The 15,780-nt window shown below is 43.6% G+C and overlaps 1 protein-coding gene across 2 annotated transcripts in view; it reads right to left on the bottom strand.

Moving 5' to 3' along the window:
• The window catches only part of klhl29 (kelch like family member 29), a 181,892-nt gene that overhangs the window by 19,635 nt on the left and 146,477 nt on the right, over positions 1 to 15,780 (bottom strand). For both annotated transcript variants that reach the window (XM_028397210.1, XM_028397211.1), the window contains exons 11-12: positions 11,586 to 11,768; positions 9,564 to 9,744 (exon numbers count right to left, since the gene is read on the bottom strand). In XM_028397210.1, coding sequence (XP_028253011.1) covers positions 9,564 to 9,744; positions 11,586 to 11,768 — 364 coding nt within the window. The remainder of the gene's footprint in view (positions 1 to 9,563; positions 9,745 to 11,585; positions 11,769 to 15,780) is intronic.

The raw sequence follows: 15,780 nt of genomic DNA, 5'->3' as shown, positions 1-15,780 counted from the left end.
CTTGTTATTTGCTCACAGTACACACATCTGACAGATTGTGTATAATGACATCTGGGGATCTGATGGAGTCTTGCTCTCTGTATGATGGGCCTGGGAGTGTGTTCATCTGACAGACTGAAGTCAAGGTCAATCCAAAGACACACACACACACAACACACTCTGCTGCCATCACTGTTGGAGAGCTCTCTCTCTCACACACACACACACACATACACACAACTCATTAACTCTGATGGATCGCAGCACAGTTCAGGCTAATAACACAGACATACTTGTACACACTATGCATAAATACACACAGACACACACACACACCCATGGCAGCACATACAAACACAGATGGACACAGACCTGCCACCTCAGTGTCACCTTCAGCTAATCCGTGTGAGACAGAGAGCAATCCATCCACTGGCCACACAGATTTACCCATAATCCCTGAAAATGAACTCATTCTGAGTACTAGTCTGTTTCCTGAGCAGTCAGTACAATCTGGCAATGTATGTATACACACATACACATGCTGTATGTGAACAAATTGCAGATACGGCGTAGAACAAACTTGAAAAGGCACCTTGAAAATCTATGAGGAAGAGAAGTTAGGGAGTCATGATAATAGCGAGTGTGTGTGCTTTTTTAGTGTCTGTGTGGGTGCTGCCTATTTTGTGTGTGTGTGTGTGTGTGTGTAGACGCAGATTTAATTGGATGGGAATGTCACATAGGACAGGGGACATGAGTGCTGCTGGTGGTGTAGGTCGTACACCAATTACTGCGCTCTTCAAAACTAGATGGGAGATGGAAGACGGAGACCCCACTTCATTACCAAAGTAAGCCCCCTGTGTAGATCGCAGCCAAGTAGGGCAGCACTGCAGGGGTCTGGGGGTGGTGGAAAGGGCGGGATGTTAAAATTAAAATTGACACCTAAATTGTTAGAAGAAAAAAGATGAAAAAGGCAGAATATAGAATGACATAAACAAAGGGGAATATGTGAGCTAGTTAATCATTAGATCAATATATTGGCTGAATTAATATTAGAAAGAGGGTCCAAGGACTTGCTGGCTGCCCTTAAAGTATAGTTTTATGGCTAATTTATCTAATTAAATTGCTGACGTGTGTTATGCTTTTTAATGTGACGTCTTTTCAGCCATATGATATCATATCTCTGTATAATTTATGTATATGTGACAGGCGAAGCTGTGGAGAAACTCATCCTGCACTCCACACAGTAAGTGGTGTCTGTCCGTGGGTGGGACTTTCCTCCAAATGTTTTAGTATAAACTCACAATCTGCATGCAATAATGACAATTACAAGACAATAGATTTTCCTGAAAGATGATAATTTTAAGTCTCTGGTACAATAATTTGGCACTGATGAGCACCCGCTACCATTATGCATCAGCACAGACAGTGTGGAGCTTGCTGCTAACTCAACACAGAAAAAAAAGAGGCTATATGTTGCAGACACCACAGCATACCTGCAGATTCTATTGGCAATTTAATAATGGACAGAACTGAAGGTGGAAGGCGATGATGATGCTTCAAGTGAAGGAGTGCAGGATGAGTCATCAACTCATTACTAAAATACTTAAACTACAAATACACAACATAATACATAATAATACCTACAACATAAATTTTTCTGTCAATATCGCAGGTTTTTAAATTCTTCTATATATGCAGCCTCAACAAACAAGCTCTATTATGTATTTAGTAGCTGCACAATACCTGAAAATAGCATTGTGTTTGTGCTCATTCTGCACCTTCACCTTGGTCAAATGCACACACAGGACGAATCTATATTTAACAACAAACCCTCCCACCTCTGGTGTTGATCCATCCCTGGGTGCAGGGGAGGTGCGGTGTCTGGATATTGCAAAGGTTTGCCAGGGCTATACTTTCTAAAGGTCAGTTGTTGCTTCCTCCTGAGTGGGGACACCGAACTGACTGCCAACCATCTTGGCAGCATCTGTCACATCCTAACCAGTGATAATTAGCCAGCAACATTCTGCTGCAACCTGAGCGTCTGGTTGGCTGACTGAGTGGTGGCAGGGACAAGAGAGAATGTAAGTCTTCAAGAGGAATATAAGTGCGTCTGAGTGTGTCTGTGAGAGTGAGAAATGGAAGGTGAAAGGGAGAAAAAAAGCACAGAAGTAGAAAGAAGGTGAGAGGAAAAATGGCTTGCCTGTTGGTAAAGGCTGAAAATTGTCCGAAGTACCAGCCCCTCGTTTATCAACGAGGCAGAAGCACATACAGCTCGTACTACTCATTACCTGCAGTCTCCCTCTGCCTTTCCTTAATACCATCCTCGGGCACACCTGCCTCCAACTCGCCAATGTTTCTCTGTAACTGTCACCCACACACACTGACACACACACGTACTCCATGCACCATCTACCTCTATGTCTCCAAGACCCCAGTGCCCCATTAGAAGACAATGAAGAGGAGACACTGTCTTTGCTCGAGCATGTCAGACAGATACGACATCACCGGCCTCGTAGGCCCCAAATACACCCATCATCTTCCTGCCCACCTAATCAGCACTGTGAAGAGACAGAGGGAGCAATGGGACAGAGAGTGCAGGAGAGGTTGGAGATTGCGGTTAAAAGAGGAAACCAAGTGTGGGGGAGGATAGAGGGAGATGAGGGAGAAATATGAGAGGGATGTGACACAGTGATCTGCCTGATTTTGGCCCACTGGCTTTTACCCTAAAGCCTTAAAAATGAGCAGGTGCTGCTCCATGGAGCTGTGAAATAATACTCATATAATAGATATTAAACAAGTTTCAAGTTTCAATTAATTTACCAGTTGTTTGCTATGTAGTCAGTGCTGCAATATCTCCTAATAACAATGTAATTTTAACACAGAATATTGCAGTCCTGGTGTCATTGTGATTGTGATTACACAACTCTAGAAAGTTTGCAAGAGTTTCTTAGTAGGTTTTTTCTATTGTGCTGAAATGAAATAAAATAAAAAAATACACCTGCATATCTCTGCAGCACCACGTTTGAAAAATATTTTGCAGTGATGTCACGTAAACAGGATTCGGGGTAAATGAACTATAACATGCAAAAATAGAGGCCGAGCGGAGAAGGGAGAGACGTGTGGAGAGAAAGTGGAAATCAACAGTGACATGTGGGGTGCCATGGAGGGGTAAACGTGTGTGTGAATGTGAGGGAGGGTTGTGGTGGGGGCAGCGATGGAGGGTGAACCGATGCCTTGACAGCGCAGTAGGGGCCATCGCTGTGAAGTTGGTTAATCCTGAGGAGCGGGGATTAGCTCCACAGGGGGGAACTGCCTCAGCAAGGGGGCTCTGGGAGCCTGTTGTCCCCGACCACAGTGCCACGCTGTGCGCCTACCAAGGCCGGCTGCCCAGCCCCCCACTACCGATAACCCCCTTCCCTCCTTAACAACTAGCTCCAGGCGCTGTCTGACCTAGTACGTGGAAACAGATCCACACACTAACACACACGGACATATAAAAGACATGCACAACATCTCATCAGTTCATTACTGCCGTGGAGAGGGTTGGAGGGGCGTCTTCACACGAGTCCATTGGTTCCACTGTGACTGTGAATGTGCAGAGCTCACAGGCCCACCTGGGGCGGCTGCATCTACACTCCCCTCTCATCCTCTCCCCTTGGCTCTGCTCTGCTAAAATCTTCTTGGCTTGCTCCTCTTCTCTCTCCTTCCCGCTTTGTTTGACGGTTTCCCTGCAGGGTCCAGGACACCCGGGGCTGCAGAGCGGTGGGACGCTCTGTTGTTATTAGCATCATTGCCCTCCTGGTTATTTCCTCAGCATCTCCAAAAGAGAGTGCTGTTGGGCAGGAAGCTAAAATGAACAAAGGACCTCCATCTGCAAGTCATTCTCTGTCTGACTCTAAAGGGTGCAGGACTGTATTTGTGTGCTGAGTGAATTTCAAAAGGAGCAAACAGCTTTTCATCTTGTTTCTGTCTGGAAAAACAACAGAAGCAGTGCACTCACATGGACAAACTCAACTGAGACCTCTTCCTTTAACGCATGTGATGCAATGTTTGGTCCAACCCCTGGTGTTCTACCACGAAGGGGGAAGCTCATCTGGATGACTGGGAACCCAGTGAGTGCACCACCTGCGGGCAAGCGAGTATACTTAAGGACTTGGCAGTTCAGAGAGCGGCCCACAGAAGACTTTAACTGTGGTTAGCATGAGGTATGATGAAATCTCCCGCTGGAGTCTCCATCTTGCTGTATGTTCTTGGTCATGCTTGAGCAGAAGGAAATTTCCCGGGAGCCATTCAGTGCTCCTCTGCAAGGTCATCAAGGCTTTACATATGCCTCCTGCATTAGGCTAAGCAAACATCACTGAAACGGCCCATTACGTTGGTCAAAAGTACAACGGCACTCACAGATAAACTGAAAAACTTACATGGAGGACGGAGTATATAAAGGCTGACCACTCTACAGCTTGACAACCTTCATGGGAAAACACAAACACACACACACACACACACACACACTCCTGACCCTCAGCACTCAATGACAGATGCCCAGATAATTATACACAGTGGTACAGTGCAATGATGCTGATACAACAACAACAACAAATGAACCTGAAAAACAACACATACAGTACTTTCACCGCCCCATTTTACAGGCACGCACGCAATGTAAAAGGTCGTTTCAGTTTGAAACTCTATAAACTATTCCTCCTCTCTCCTTCAAACTTGTTAGCCAAACGGCACAACATGCTTGATGAGGAAAGCTAGTTGCTGTACTCAGTGTCATGTTGCTAACAGTCTTCATGCAATATTAACTTGCAATGGAGCTTGGGAGGACACACAAACCTGTGCATAGTGTGCAATAAATAAAACAAAACCATCTGTGATTGACACATCATTAGACACCCATGAATTATTCAATATCTGCAATCATATTGGTTTGCCAAAAGATCAACATGCTGAGGAGCATGCAGACCCAGGGTACCTGATTGCAAGTTAAAAGCCTCCCGAACTCGACTGCTCCCATCTCTAAAAAATCTGTCAGTCATTAGTGTGGAGAGCAGAGACAGGAATACGGCTGTTCGGTCCTTTGAGTGTTGATTTGGACCTCCTGCCGTTCCCAAAGAAAGGCTGCATCCTAGTAGCTTTGAGATGGCTCTGATTGAAGACATAATTGTGAATGTGAGTGAATTTCACGGTTAGGAGCGTGAAACCCTCAGTGAGATGGATGGAGAGATGGGGAAGCGAGGGAAGCAGGAAGGACTGCAAATTAGGTGCCAGGGTGCTCAGAGTCAGAGCCAGAAGGTGAGAGACCTTGGCTTCTGCAAGCTGATATATGCAGACAAGACACACAAATAAACATATGTGTTAAGTATGTATACGCAAGGAACTACAGAACAATGCTCAGAAATGCATACATAACCAGACTGTGTGTGTGTAAACAATCTCTGCATCAATCAATCTATGAGTGGAGCAAATCAACTCTTGCTGTTTCATGCCATTTCCCAGCCTTCAGACACAATCCCCAGCAGCCACCTGCATATCAAACGAGACAGCCGCTCACATACATCGCCTAATGATTTCGGAACAATATTAACTCTCCATATTACAACTGCACTTCAGATACGTCCGGTTCTTTCTTCTTGTGCAGAGGCGACACACACACACACACAAACCTTAGGTTCCCTTATCTCCACTGGCCAGGATTTAGTCCTGCTGCGGACTGTCTGCCTTCCTGTTGAAGCCTCTACTATCTTTAGAGTTCTGGCCCCACAGTACTGAGCTGCAGTGGAGCCAACTGTGTCTCGCAGCAGCACCACACCTGCCAAATCTGGTGGTTAGCCACAAAATAAAGGATCAGCAGTTAATGGGGCTCATTTATCAAAGCAGATACGTACAAATGCCTACAGAAATGGCCTGAAAGTGATCGCAGCAATCCTTCATTTTTTTTTATTTTATGGCTAGGAGGCTTAAGCAATGAGTAAATATATAAAAGTTTAGGGTCTAGTGTGTGGGACGACAAATGGGACGACAAAAAAGGAAAAAAAAACAGTTCAGCTTCCATGGTAAAAACAGTGAGGTTGTGTTGATGAATAATCTTTCTAATGGTTCTTTTGTCCAGTGCCTTATTACAGTGAGCTAATCTGAGGCATTAAACTCCGGTTTATGAGCCTTATCAAATTGCTGTTGTTAATCTGTCAAGCTCTTCACCAGGCTGTTGAGATCGTGTATGATTTATAGCACCTGTCTTCTGAGTCGATTTGACAGACCAGCTGCCTGTTGTTCACAAATCCTCCTTAATCTTTGAAATTGTTCAATCCTTCTCAGCAAAACAAACATGCACACAATAGTAAGACACAAATTGTGCCCCCCCCCCCCCCCCCCCCCCCCCATACTGTTTCCTTCACATTGTTTATGTATTTTATATTAACCAACTTGTGCTGCGTCATGTGCATGAAAAGGAGGATGTGTAAACATCCACAATTACAGCAGCATCTGTCTTTCATTACTTTCCATTAAGATGATAGGAAATATCCAAGGTACATATGTGTCAAAAGGTCACAGCAAGAAAGCGTTGTTTTCCCTCCAGACCCATGGAGAAGGGCTGAGTTGTATTATATTATGCTACAGCATCATGTATTATAGAAGAATGTGAGCCAGTTCCCCCTCAGCTATGGCTCTCAGGCTGAGAAAAAAAAAGCAAGAGGAGGTCACCAGCTCTCTTACTGGCAGCTTCTAAGCCAGACTGGATCTGCACAGCTGCCACTGTTACTGAAGCTGTGCTTTAGTTGTTACCATTATGGCTTTGACACGTTGCCTTTTAATAGTATTAATGCTACACTCAGCCTGTTAGTGTCCAGAGCAGTGTAACGGTGGTCCAACACAACGACCGCTCTGATTAATTAGCATTAAGGCGACAGATACATCTATTGAATCTTCTTTTGTGACTTGAACATTATGTGTCCATATAATGTTATTCAATCACAGAACACAAAAAGAATATTGAAGGTGGCTACAAGTGCATACAGTAATATGCTCCCTATTGGAAATGTAACATTTCACATTCACCGGATGCAATTTCTTCTAGATAATCAGGTTTTATCAGCAGGAAGTAGAATATTTCCAACCTTTATAATACCTCAATTATTCTCCAGCTGATACAGTCTTCACACAGAATATGGATAATGTTCTGGTCTTCATAAAAAAACATATGCAGCTGCCAATGTTTGGGCGTTTCATCAACAAAGCGTATTGGAAAAGGACGCTTACAACAATAGTAGATTACAGGAATGACACAAATGAAAACCTGTAGCATGAATAATGCATTTGTAATGATTATCACAAAAGAAAATGAGAGAACATAAACATGGACAGATATACAGTGAGAGCAGTTACGGTAATCAGCTGCTTAAACGGATCAAAAAAAAAAAAGCACTGCAGTGAATTCTAAGCAATGCTCCGTTCTATAATTGTTCTTAAATATTCCACTGATAGTAATCGTGCAGTCTGCTTACAGTGTTTATTTTGGGTCTTTTCATGCATGACGCGTGAAAACGCTGTCATTGTGATTGTGTACCCTCCCCAGCCATTCAAAGCAGCAGAGCAAAAGCATAAAAGAATTAATGATCGCAGTGTGAAGTGCATCATTAATCATTAAAGTATTAACTGTGATTGAAATTTGACGTATGACACAAGTAAATATTTGTGCAGATCTAAGGGGTGTTGACTTAACAGAAACATTTTAAAACTATTTCTCTTGCAGTCTTTGCCTCACAGTAACTTGTCTGCTTCCAGCTGGCCACCTGAGCTGTGTTGTGTGAACATTGACAGGACAAAGAAAGAAACAATTTTCTCTCAACAAAAGACATAATCTATGACAAAGCAGGGCTACCTCGAGTCATTACTTAAACAATGAGAAGCAGTTATTGCACAAAGCCCGTCCTCTGACTGATAACGCATCAACACACCATTTGATTCACATACAAATAATAATCAAACAGTCAAACGTAATAATAATAATAAACAGAACATCTCGGATGACCTCCCTGTGTGTGTGTGCCGCCTTTAAAACACACACATCCATACATTTTCTAGAATAGAAAGTCTTTAGCCCTTCCCACTCAATTTTGACACTCGGTCCACAAAAAAAAAAAAAAATAAAAGCCTGGGTTGCTTAGAAACAAGCACGTTGAATGCTCTGACAATCTGCTCGAACAGCTTTAGGAACCTGTTGGCTTTTACATGATGAGGTTATTGATAACAAACCTGACCCTGTGTTTAAAAATGGTTTGCTTCAGTCTGAGCTCCATGCGTCTCCCGCCTAATCAATCCGAGCTCAGCTGCTTTGCTCGGTGTGTGGGTTAATTCTCCCGAGCGTGCGCAGCCTTCTGTGCTACTATGGCGGTAATACCGTGCAGAAGAGGCCTCTGGTAGTTCTTGGAGAGCGGCAAAGTAGGTTAAAGTTTTACGGTGCTGATAATTGAGTCCAGTTGCTGAGGGCCTTGGAGAAGCTTCATGATTGCACCAAAATACACACAAGGGCACGGAGAAAGAGTAAGAAACACACACACACACACAAACACATAACACTGTGAAACACTGATTTCTTCGGAGCCCTGAATGCCCTAGATGCATCGGCAGCTCTCAAATTAAGCAGCTCAGAGACAGAGGAATCAAATGCATTTCCATTACGGGGCAAATACTCCATCTACTGCCTGTCATAACGACACTGTATGGCAGCATTATGGGGAAATATCAAATTAGGCTGTTTCATTTGGAGGACTGTTGTGCATTGCGAACAGCTTTAGAGATCAATTGAGCTGCTAGGTAATGAGCGGCAGCGGCCTGCTCTAATATACTCAGTAATGTTCTTTTGATTGCTTTGGTTAATCTTGCTCTACTGTGGAGAGGAGGTAGCCCCCTCTCTGTCTGCTGGAGCGAACCCATCGGCCCAGGTTGGAGTGAAAAATAAAGGGATGGGAAGCAAAAAAAAAAAAATGAATCCAACTATTAGGTCTGGGCTATCCCTGTTCACATTTTATCCTCCTAGAAATTTATTATGCACCATGAGAACACTTTGAAAGCAGATACTGAAAAAAAAATAGAAGACAGAGCACAATGTGCGACCTTCAAATGAAGCGCTGGTGATGTGCTGTTACTGGAGTCGATGGAATCAGACACACTGTACAGCTCTGATCTGTGAAAGCAAATCCTCTCACTCATGCTCCACTCACAAACAAGTGAGAGGCGCTCTGTCACTCCACAGCACCACGTCTCACGTCTGTGACCATTTAATATGCTCCAGCTCAAATTCATTCCTCTGCACCTTTTTCTGCTCTCACAGAAAATGCTAACAAACCTGTCCAACCACTTTTGCAATATGCTGCACCGCACTACTGCACGCCACACCATCTGCCACTGTTTCACCGCGCAGCGTGAATATTTATTTGCTCAAACTGTACTGTTCAGGATCCACCTAATACTTTTGAGGCTTGTCCATGAGGGACCGTGCAGCCACCCAGCTGGGAGCTGCTGGAGGTGTTTTGTTGTGTTTGGGATGCAAGCTGCCGTTTAGTTTGCACGGCTCTTACCTCTCTACATGGTCCAGGTTCCCCGATACGCCCAGTCCTCCTATGGTGTACAGCTTGCCGTCGTATACCAGGCTGTTGTGTCTGCACCGAGCCACAGTCATGCGGGACACCAGGTTCCAGTTGTCCAACAGGGACATGTAGCACCACACATCAGCCACCATCACACCCGACTCGGTGCCACCTGAAATGTATGACATAAAAGGTATTACAGTGGGCATAAAGGACAATTATGATGATCATCGCATCAGGTTTCAACCAAAGCTTATGATTATTGTATATTTCTTTGCACTCAGTGTAGTTTCAATTATTTCTGGTGGGAAATTAATCTTCACAAGGCGGACAATGATATTCCGTCTTTTTTGTTTTGTTTGTGCAGATATGTGAATGTTACATATGTCATTCAGATATATGTAGGATATTTTAGTGTTAATGTTTCTCACGTCTACATCCATGACTGTGGTAGCCTCACGCCTTGTAATATCAGGCAGATTGAATTCAGAGCTTCCTGCATCTCCTTCCACACTTAAAGGGTCTGTTTGTGCCTCTCTTACGCTCCCTGTCCTCATACGCCCTCCGTTCCTGGATGCAGACAGCCTGTCTTTTATTACACTCTCTGATCTGCAGCAAGATTTATAGAAGAGGAGTGCACATTCTCCATGCAGTTCCTACAATATGATTCAAATATCATTTTTTTTCTCCCTCTAATACAGTGACAAACAACTTGAAAAGACAAAGATGTTTGCTGCTGTTTTGATGACTCAACCATCCAACCAAGAAACTTGCACTGTTCTCTTCAAAGCCGCGCTGTTAGTCGCGTGGTTTGACATGTAACACCAGCCATGACTCAGTGACCCTGTTCAGAGTGTGAGGAAGGTTACAGACCAAAGCCTGTTGATTGGCTAGCAAGAACAACCCTGATTTCCCCGCTGGCTGTCTGACTCCCAGCAGACACATACAGACCTGTTCCAATGCCCAAACACAAATTTACATTTATATGAAAAGAGGGAGAGGAAAGGTACACGCAGGACAAATCCTGTTGCATTTCCACGGTGCAATGTGAAGGTCTGAGTACCGTGCAAGATTCTCGCACAAATGGACCGTGGAGGGAGAAATTCTAAGGCTACCACTGGAGGAGCAACTTAAAGGTGTCTCATAGAGGGAGTCACAGAGAGCACAGTGTGCCACGATGGAACAAAATAAAGTGCAGAATACTGCAGCAACTGTGAAGCCCAAAAATAATAAAAAAAAAGAAGTTCAAAAAAAGCTTTCCACAGAAAGTAAACAGAAGAGAAATTCTACACAAAAACAGACTCTTCTGAGCAAAGCTTTCAATGCAACATATAAGTAAGCTTTGAGGATGCCCTGCTTTTAAAACTCTAACCGTTTCAAAAAAGGTCACACGAAGTGAGAAAGACTGCTTTGCTTTGCTGAATCACAGTGACCACAGGGGGAAAACATTCTCAATAAAGTGATCGTGCGTGGAGACCTTTGTCACAATACATTATTGACTTCAACAAAACAAAACATCTGAGAGTATAATCACACTGTAATGTCTATTAATGAGCTCTCCTGGATCTTGATCTCAGCACTTATCATCTGTGTTTAAAAAGTGCATTTCTGTCTGTGTTGACTAAAATGTTGGATTCCTTGCCCTGAGTTTGTCAAAAAAGCTGCTTTTACAGAGATAAATAAAATGAACTCAGTTCAAGGAGGGATTTTTTTTATATGTTTGTTGTACTGAACACTGAACAGTAAAAGGACTCATATTTAAAAGTAAGTATTCTAGAAGTTAATGTCTTGCAAAAGTAATCAGAACGTACTGACAGTAAGCAAAGATAATTATATTTTCATATTTAAGGCAATGGAATCCTGGTTTATCCTTTCTATGAGTTAATTAGCAGGATAACCTTTCAGACCTGCAATCTGTAAAGTGACAAAAGAGAGTTGTGCAAGCTCTGCGCTGCTAAACGTCTGCCACAGGAAAGCAACAATTGAACTGCTGGAGCGAGCAATTTAGCTCACCTGAAAGGTAGATGTTGTCTCCCGCCGAGATGACACTGAAGAACTCACGATCGTAGAAGGGCAGGCTGGCCAGAGGGTACCACTTACTGTTCTGGGGGTTAAAACAGGTGACTGCTGTCAAGGAACGCTGGTTCATCCCGATAGCCTGACGCCCTCCCACCAGAACTATCACCTCTGCTACACCTAGATGCACAAAGGAGGAGGAGGAGGGGGGAGGATGATGGGGGGTAGGGGGTGGACAAAGGAAGGAAGGAGATGGGAGAAAGCAGTTAGCAGTGACACATGTGGACAGTAGTGAAGTGAACTGCAGTCAGCATCTGGATGCCTGTGCTCGCTGGCACAATTATGTACATTAATGTGTGGTTGTGTGTGTGTATACTGCTTTCCATCAATAGAGAACCTACTCTGTATGATTTGTGAATGAAGCTGAACTGAATGTTACAATAAGGGACACAACACATGTGTTTGTACCATGGATCAGCACATGAAGCCACCTCGCCAGCAGTGTTTTGCTATAATAGCATTAGTGGGCATATCAAGCTTAGCCAGCTGCCCTGTGTGCATCTGCATAACGTTAGCTGGAAAAAGTAATTTACAAATGGCAGATTAGGCCCAAGAGTGTGAATGAATTAGATGGTATCCGCTCACAAATAGAATTTTTGCTACATTAGGAAGATAGCAAGGTAAGGATAGCATGAAAAAGCACTTATTGATTTCAACAGAGTGACAAAAAATGAGAGAGAATTAAGTTACCTTACAATCCAATCCAATTAATAAACATAGAAATATTTTTTTTAATTCCTACTTATGAAAGCTTTAAATAATGATGAGAACTTTTTAGTTAGGACCTTGAATGCCTGCATGTGAATATACTACCGCACAAGCAGCCATAGATAAAATGTTTGCCGTTCAGCAGGCCTTGGCTGCTCCTGAGTCAATAAGCACTGCTGGAAAATGCAAAACAAAATGCAAAATAGAAAAGTTTCCTCTTGGTCAAAGGAAACTACTGAGTTAAATGGGAAAGTATAACTCAATTACCAAGACTGATGGGGCTGCCACTCGTCTGGTTGCTGCCCAGCTCTCAAATTCTTCCTTCCTACAAGTTCACTTTTCCACACACTCAGTGGAACGTACGCTGTTTGGGCATGGCGTGAGAGGATTGTAAAATCAATGGGCAGATCAATTAGTGTGAAGGTGGAACTTGTGTGATTAAGGAGATACTTGGAAACATGTTTAGTGCTCATCCATATATACCAGCCCACCAGATCTCTGCTCTCAGACACACACACACACACACACACACACATAGACAGAGCTGCTGGATAAAGACACCAGTGATCCAAAACACACAAACAGGTTGGCAGGCTGCCACATGCGTGTCTCAGGTCCTCTCAGTCTTCAGCAGCAGCAGCAGGCTCCAGTGAGCAGGCAAGATGACGAGCCGACAGACAGAAATGAGCTGTGTGTTTGTAAGCAGCAGGCAGGCGGGCAGAGGGAGGCGAGCCAGGGAGGGGGAGGAGGAGGACGATAAGGAGGGACAGAGAAATGAGAAGGGAATGAGAGAAAAGACAGAAAGAGAGAGAGGCAGAGCTAATCTTCATACACTCCAAACCCGAGCTAACCACTGGTTCACCTGCTCGGATCGATACCCTTTCACACAAACGCTCTGCTGACAGGCCACATCCACAGGCGGCTGTTCTGTCCTTTTGCTTCTTTCTGTTAAAACTATCCCCTTGTTCTTTTTTTAAGCTTCCCCCTTTTTTTTCCCCGGTGAAAGAAAGCTTTTCTCCAGGAAGACGGAACAAGGGGAAAAGAGGGGAAAGATACAAAAATTACAATGGGCTTTGTTGGAGCTGAGCAAACAGACAGAGGAGTAAGCACCACCTCAGACATATCGTGGACACACAGCTTAGACTTAGTGGACAGCTTAAAGCTGGCTGGCTCTTTTCCTCTGTGAGATTTTAAGAATGTGTTCCCCAGCGTAGGACGCAAAATAAAAAGTGATGGCTCAAGGAGAAATTGTGACAGTGTTAACTGCAGAGATGAAGGTCTGCTACACACACACAGGCTTTTAAAAAAAAAAAAGGACAATCATGACAAAATGCGGAAGGCGTAGGAGTCACCGCCCATTTTGGCAGCATGTGAAAGATGTGCGAACTTGGCGTGCTGCTAAAAAAAAAAGAAAAAAAAAAGATTTTTGGTTGAACACAGGCCTGTTTTTTACTGCTCCGTGGCATCACGAACTCCAAGCCTCAAACGGCTCTCAGGACCTCCAACAGACCTTGGTTATTCAGTTAATAAATGGGTGTAGTTTTGTAGGACAGTCGCAGCTACAGCGCCCGTTCTGTTGAGTGAAAACAGGCTCTTTGTCTTCCTCTCATGAGCCACCAAGCCATACCTACAAACACATTAATTATATTGACTTTGTTCTGCTGTTGTTCTTCCTCGTGATTAGTCTGCTGCTACTGCTGTACATGTTTGTACTCCATTTCTCTTTATTGTACACTATTTTTCAACTTTATTGGATTTTAAAAGTGTGACTGGGGTTTTCTTTGCTTTCGTACGGCTGATTTCTTTCCATCTCCTTTTCTTTCATCTTAAAAGCTGTTTCAGTTTGTTGATACTGACTGCCTCAATTAACTTGGCAAAGTTTCTGTGTCCAATCTGAGCCAGTAGGGGATTTGCTTTGTTCTGTGTGTCAATCAATGTTCTCCTCTTTAACTCTTCTCTTATTATCTGTATAGGTTTAAATTGTTCAAGATCAAATAATTCATTCAGATGCATCTTAAAAGTTTGTGGAAGATTCTGAGGTTTGTTTTTATTTAAGTTTACTCACCAAAAACAGTAAAGCGTATGAGAGAAGCAGCCATTTCTTTTTGTTTTTCCTACATACCATCATCCTCCACCACCAAACATGAAACCCCTTAGTGTCTAATTAGGCCAACTTAAGTAATTCCACATGGTGCATCATTGTGCCGAGCGCTACGTGTCTATGCACACGCAAGTCTTTATTATCACCTAGTGCACATGTGCAGGATTGTTCTCGGTGCTTTCTGCTTGGCCAGACACGTCAGGGAGAGTCCACATCTGGGCGCTGAAGCTGCCGTGCGGCTCTGACCCCCGAAGCCCTGAACACATTCACAAGCTAACACAACCCAACACCGGCCTGTCAGAAGAACGCAACAAAACACGAGAGCGGCACCGCTGACGGGAAGTCACGGCATCGCATCAGATGGTTGCGTGGGTGTGTGTATGTGTGCATATGTGTGAGTTTTTCTCAGACAATGGAGCCTCGCAGGGACGGCTGTCAGTCAGCGTGAGGTTTGATGGGAGTTAGGTGGAGGGATGAAGGGATGGAGAATCGAAGGATGGAGACGAGCGGTTGGGGATGAAGGGATAACCAAGTCTTGACAGCTCTTTTTTTTTTAGCAGTTCTAGGAGAAAATGTCTCATCTTGATTGTTACTGACCTTTTATTATTTTGTCGGCCTATTTTGAACAAGCCCATATTCTTGAAAATACATTGCCTTTAGTTGTGCATTATGCTTATCATGCTGATCAGCCACAATATGCTACAAATCCTCCAAAAATGTTTACGTTTCTCTTCATAAGCCCCATATGTTCTAACATTAGAGCATTATACTGCATCAGCATTCTGCTGCCATCTTCTCCTAAGGTAAACAATGCACACACCCAGTTGACCTAAAAAAAATAAATAAATAAATAAAGTCAATTCCCGTGGGTTGCCCTTTATTTCTTGTGCATTTCTCGACCCTCAGGTGCTTGTGACCCCACGGCCTCTCTGGGCTACATTTTGGCACATTATTACCTCCAGGTCCTTAGCAGCAATGACACAAGTCAAGTCAATCATGAAACTTTGTTTTAGAAAGGACAGTTTAAAGGACTCATTCTCATCTTATATGACAATCCTAACTATAAAATTCAGCGCCGACCGCTATATTCACCAGCCGGCTGCAAATGATTGAAGATAAATACTCATTATATACATTAATAGCCAATTTGAGCAGCATCAAACTGGGTCAGTGGAGCAGCATGGCAGCAAGCTTTGAGAGTACATATGGGCTCTGATGGAAAACATCTGAACAGATGTACTATTAAATCCATCAGAGAGAGCTTTCGGTCATTGTAGGCTTTGTATTGCGTGGCAGAGGATGTATTCTGAGGGATGGACAGGC

This window comes from Parambassis ranga, chromosome 24 (genome assembly GCF_900634625.1).
Source record: "Parambassis ranga chromosome 24, fParRan2.1, whole genome shotgun sequence".
Classification (NCBI taxonomy): domain Eukaryota; kingdom Metazoa; phylum Chordata; class Actinopteri; family Ambassidae; genus Parambassis; species Parambassis ranga.
This window is presented reverse-complemented; position numbering and strand designations above follow the sequence as displayed.